This window comes from Bactrocera dorsalis, unplaced genomic scaffold (assembly GCF_023373825.1).
Source record: "Bactrocera dorsalis isolate Fly_Bdor unplaced genomic scaffold, ASM2337382v1 BdCtg019, whole genome shotgun sequence".
NCBI classification, from domain to species: domain Eukaryota; kingdom Metazoa; phylum Arthropoda; class Insecta; order Diptera; family Tephritidae; genus Bactrocera; species Bactrocera dorsalis.
In genome coordinates, this window is record NW_026038070.1 from 81,101 (window position 1) to 86,347 (window position 5,247).

The 5,247-nt window shown below is 31.7% G+C and overlaps 1 protein-coding gene across 1 annotated transcript; it reads right to left on the reverse strand.

Moving 5' to 3' along the window:
- Positions 1-525: 525 nt before the first annotated feature.
- On the reverse strand, positions 526-3,973 carry LOC125779964 (GATA zinc finger domain-containing protein 15-like). The gene is made up of 2 exons (XM_049461271.1): positions 3,480-3,973; positions 526-940 (listed from the first exon to the last, which is right to left on the reverse strand). The coding sequence occupies exons 1-2, from the start codon at positions 3,971-3,973 to the stop codon at positions 526-528; spliced, it is 909 nt and encodes a 302-aa protein (XP_049317228.1).
- Positions 3,974-5,247: the final 1,274 nt, after the last annotated feature.

A 5,247-nucleotide genomic window follows, 5' to 3' on the forward strand; every position in this document is an offset into this window, starting at 1 on the left:
CATCTTTATAAAAAATATCTTTAAACTTATTTACAACAGTCTTTAAAACTTCTTGATCTTTAGAACTTAAAGGATTAGGAAACATACTAAGTGACGAATGTTCTACTATTTCTTTTTCTTCATTAATAAATATTTCCAAATGTTTATTTTTTCGATAATCATCTACTGTTAATTCTTCTTCTTCGCAAAAATAAATTGGTAATGTTGCATCTTTTGTTATTAAAACTCTATTCTCGTAATCGATTTTACAACTCAAATTAAGCAATATATTGTTACCTATTAGACCATCAAAGTAGTTATGAAATTTAAATTCCAGGAAATTAACATTAAAATTTGATTTATGAAATTCTTTAAACAATGGAAAGCTATACTGTACGTCTGTAGTAACAGTTTGATTTATAACTTTTAAAGTAATAGAACGAGATTTTATTCTCCATTTGGGATTACAAATATTTGGGTTTATGATACTAAATTCTGCACCTGTATCTATTATGAACTTAAGTTTTCTCACGTTTGTTTCAACTGTTATATAGGGTAACTTCCTTGGCCCTCTAATTGAAAATTTTGTTCGTTTTCATTGACTCCTATTTCCATAGGCTCTACAACTGTTTCACTGCGAAAACGGTTATTACTTCTGTTATTTAACAGTCGTTCATTATTGTTATTATTATTCTGATTGAAAAAACTACTCGAGTTGCGATTAATTCTGTATGTTTGGTTGCTGTAGTTGCTATTAAAACTGGGTTGAGTAGAAGAGTTTAATGTTACACTATTTGAGTTATTTTGTCGCTGATTGTTATTAATGTTATTGTTGCTGTTCTGTTGTCTATGCTGTTGACTAAATGTATCGTTTGCTCTATTGCTGTAATTAAATAGCTGACTATTCTGTTGATTAACATAATTGCTCATATTAGCTTCTCTGTTATAATTATTATGTTGCCTATGAGAAGAAAAATTCATGTTATTAACATAACGAGTATGTTCACAGTTATTCTTTCCATGAGCTGTTTGGTGATGTTTATAGTTCAAGTAACCATTTGATTTTATAATTTCATATGCGTCTTTTAAAGTTTTTGGATTCCTGCTTACAATAATGCTTTTGACAGGCTCGGGTAAACCATATTTAAATGAGTTTAAAGCAATCCTAGCATTGCTTTCACTATTTATACTAGAAGAGCTATTGTCACAAAAAGTTGATGCGCTATTTAACCGACATAATAAAGTATTAAGGGAATTATAAAAAGTTTCAATTGTAGAAGTACATCTACAAATTCTAATTTTGTCAATAAGTTCATCGACTGAATTCTTTTCGCCATGATTATCTATAAGGACTTTTCTTATTTCTGGCCATGAAAGTGGATTTCCATTAATTAAAATTGATCTTCTAGCACTTCCAATAATTTTATCTTTAATCTGGCCAACTAACAGAATTTTATATTCTTCATCAGTAAAACTGTCTAACATTGGACACATGTAATCTATACGCTATATAGTTCTATTAGGGTTGAATGTACTCTTTCAACTTGACCATTTGTGGTACTATGTTTCGGGGTGCAATAATAAATGTCGATGTTCATTCTCTGCATTAAAGATTTGAATTGAACTGGTTCATTATCGCAGGTAATGTGTTTTGTCTCGGGAAAGCTTTGAAGTATGTCAAGGACCTTTTGATCTAGGTCTATTCTGTCATCTATATGTTTGATTACTAAGTATTTGGAATAAGCGTCTACTGCTGTTAAGAACTTTAATTTCTGTACAAAAAATATGTCTATATGAATTTGTTCTCCTTCCCTTTCTGGTATAGGAGCTTCACCGATTGGCACTCTTTGAGGGTGGCGATTGTATTTGTTTTTGTTACATATGTCACAATTTCGAACATATTCCTTAAACTGTTTGGTCATGTCTGGCCAATAATATAATTTACATATTTGTTTTAAGTTTTCTCTAAAATTTCGATGTGCTCGATTGTGTGTTTGCTCGACAATCATGTTTTGATCTTCTGTGTTAGTTATGTCTGTTGGGAAGTTTTTAGTATAAAGAAATTTAATATTGAATGTTTCTAATAATTTGGATTTTATTTCGTACAAATCTTCTACGGTGCAATGTATACCTGTAACCACATTTCGTTTCAAAAATTCTTTAAGTATATTTATCAAATTGTCATAATCAATGTATCATAAACTATAATGTGCCGTGTTTTTCCGAAATTTGTAATTGATTCATGTATGGTGAATCTGGCTTTACTCAGTAATATCTGTTGCGAATATTGATTTAGTGGTCGGGTTGTTTCTGTTATATTTATATTGTCGCTACTTTCTGCTGAATGTTGAGTGTTGTTACTTGAAATGTCTGATATATTGTGTAAGTATTGTCGTGAAATAGCGTCTGCTACAACGTTAGTTTTTCCCGGTTTGTATATGATTTTTGGAGAATATTCTTCGATTAATGCATGCCATCGCTTCATTTTAGCATTAGGATTACGGGTAGAAACTGCAAATGTTAAAGGTTGATGATCCGTGTGGATTTCTAAGTTTGTAACGCCATAAAGGTAATTCCTTAAAGTTTTCAAAGCAAATACGATAGCATATAACTCTTTCTCATTTGTTGCGTAATTTAATTCAGTGTTATTTAATGTCTTCGATATGAACGTGATTGGTTTATCTTCTTGGGACAGAACTCCTCCGACTGCAACATTTGATGCGTCCGTAGTTAAAATAAATTTTTTTGTATAGTCTGGTTGTGCCAGTTCAATTTGATTTGCTAATAGATTTTTGAGTTTTTCACATGCAATAACTGCCTCTTGGTCTAAATCCAGTTTTACTTTCTTTGACATATGTTGGGAAATTCTTCCATTTTCTCCTGACAAGTATCTGGTTACGGGTTTTGCTATTAAAGCATAGTCTTGAATAAATTTTCTATAGTATCCTGTAATTCCTAAGAAACTTCGTAATTGTCTCAAGGTAGATGGGATAGGGAAGTGTTTAATGCACTCAATTTTTTTTGGGTCGGTTTTAATAATTCCTTGGGCAACCATATATCCTAAAAACTCGACTTCGGTTTCATAAAATTTGGATTTTTCTAAAGATATTTTCATATTGGCATCCTTAAGTGTCTTGACTATTATCTGTAAGTGTTCTCTATGTTCCTCTATATTATTTGAATATATTATTATGTCATCGATATATACATGACAAAACTTTCCTACATAACTGCGTAATATATTATCCATCGCTCTTTGAAATATGCTAGGGGCATTCCTTAATCCGAAAGGTAGTCTTAAATATTCATATTTGCCATTGTTGACACTAAAAGCTGTTTTTTCCTTTTCCTGCATTGTAATTTGATGGAAACCTGACTCTAAATCTAGAGTAGAGAAGTATTTTGCTGTTCCTAAATTTGCTAATATAACATTTGTGTCTGGGATAGGGTATTTATCGGGAACTGTATTTTCATTAATTTTCTTATAATCTATAACTAGCCTAAGTTTTGGTGAACCATTTTCATTTATTCCTTTCTTCGGTACAACCCATATTGGAGAGTTGTAGGGGCTTTTACTTGGACGTATTATACCATTATCTAATAGATTCTTTATTTCATTGTTCACAAAAGTATTAACGGACAAGGGGTATGGGTATTGTTTACTCCATATGGGAGTTTCAACAATTGTGCGTATTTCAGCTTTAACGTCCGTTCTAAAGGGTAAATTTGTATTTATATTTGAATGAATTTTTTCGATTTCATTCTTTATTTCCGTTTTCAAATATTCAATATTTCCATTTTTTAAATTAGTATAAGCGGTATTATTCTTCGCTGGCTTTCTAGGATCTTCTTGTCCCAGAGTAGTACTTAAATTATTTCCATTTTTTAAATTGTTATAAGCGGTATTATTCTTCGCTGGCTGTCTAGGATCTTTTTGTCCCAGAGTAGTACTTAAATTACATAATTGCTGGCATAATTCATCAGCGGGCGCCATAGGAGCATTTGAGCTTCCCAAGGTAGTATTAAAATTTCCATTATTATTTTCAATATAAATTTTTTCCGTTTTGTTATTATATTTTAATATTTAATTCTTTAAATCTATTACAACTCCTGCTTTTTTCAAAATATTAAGTCCTATTAGCATATCTGCTTCTAAATTTTCTATTACATAAAATCTCTGTATCGTATTGAAGATATTTACATCACTATATTCTTCAATAATGGTGAATCCGTTAATTGTTTTTACTCTTTTAATTATATCTAATTTATCTCTATACAAAAAAGTGTCTGGTTTGCAATAGCAACAAGTGGCTCCTGTGTCAATTAGGACCTTTAGTTTTCTTCCTGTTACTCCGCAGTACCTATAAATGTATGGGAGTCCTGTCTTTAGCCTAAAAAAGCTGTTTCCTGAATATTATTTATGCGTTGAATTTTAGATGGAGGTTGTGGTGTTCTTTTAAGTTCTTCAAAATTCCGTTTGGCGTATGTTTGTTCGTGTTGAGTTTGTTTGTGGACACTGGAATCCACGTCCATTGGTTCTGGTTGATTCCTTTGGTATCCTTGATTAAATCTTTGTACATATTGTTGGTTATTTCTGTTCTGGAATCCTTGGTTATATCTTTGTGCAAATTGTTGGTTATTTTTATTTAATTGAGGGAATCTTAAATTGTTCTGGAACTGGTTATTTGTGAAGTTTAGAGGAGGTGTTCGAGGATTATGAACTTGCAATTTTACTGGGTTCGGCTGAGCCTGACTCCTACTGAATTGGTAAGCAAAATTTGCTCTCATATTATTTGAATTTAATTCTAAAGCTTTCGCTAGAGCGTTTGGTAAATCAGATGGAGCTAACGAGAATAAAATGTTTGATAGGGAACCGTTAAGTCCTGAAATTAATATTCTCAAGGCATTTTTCCTGTGTTGATCATTAAGTTGATCTACTAGTCCCTTATTCGAACCATGGGACATTATTGTCTTATTAATTATCAAAGTCAATTTTTTATTGACTTCGTTATAATAATCAATAATAGACAAGTTTCCTTGTCGAAGAATGCTTATCTCCTGTTCAAGGATATGGATTGGTCGCTTATCGGCATAGGCGAAATCCAAGCGACTTATAATCGCGTCAAAATTGAGGACCGTTCCGTGATTTGTAAGAACGTCATTTGCGTATTGTATTATTTTGTTTCTTAATATTGTTAGGGCGGCAAAGTATCTTTTGCTACCACGGTTATACAAAGACATTGAGTTATGGGCGGCTTCTCGCCAACT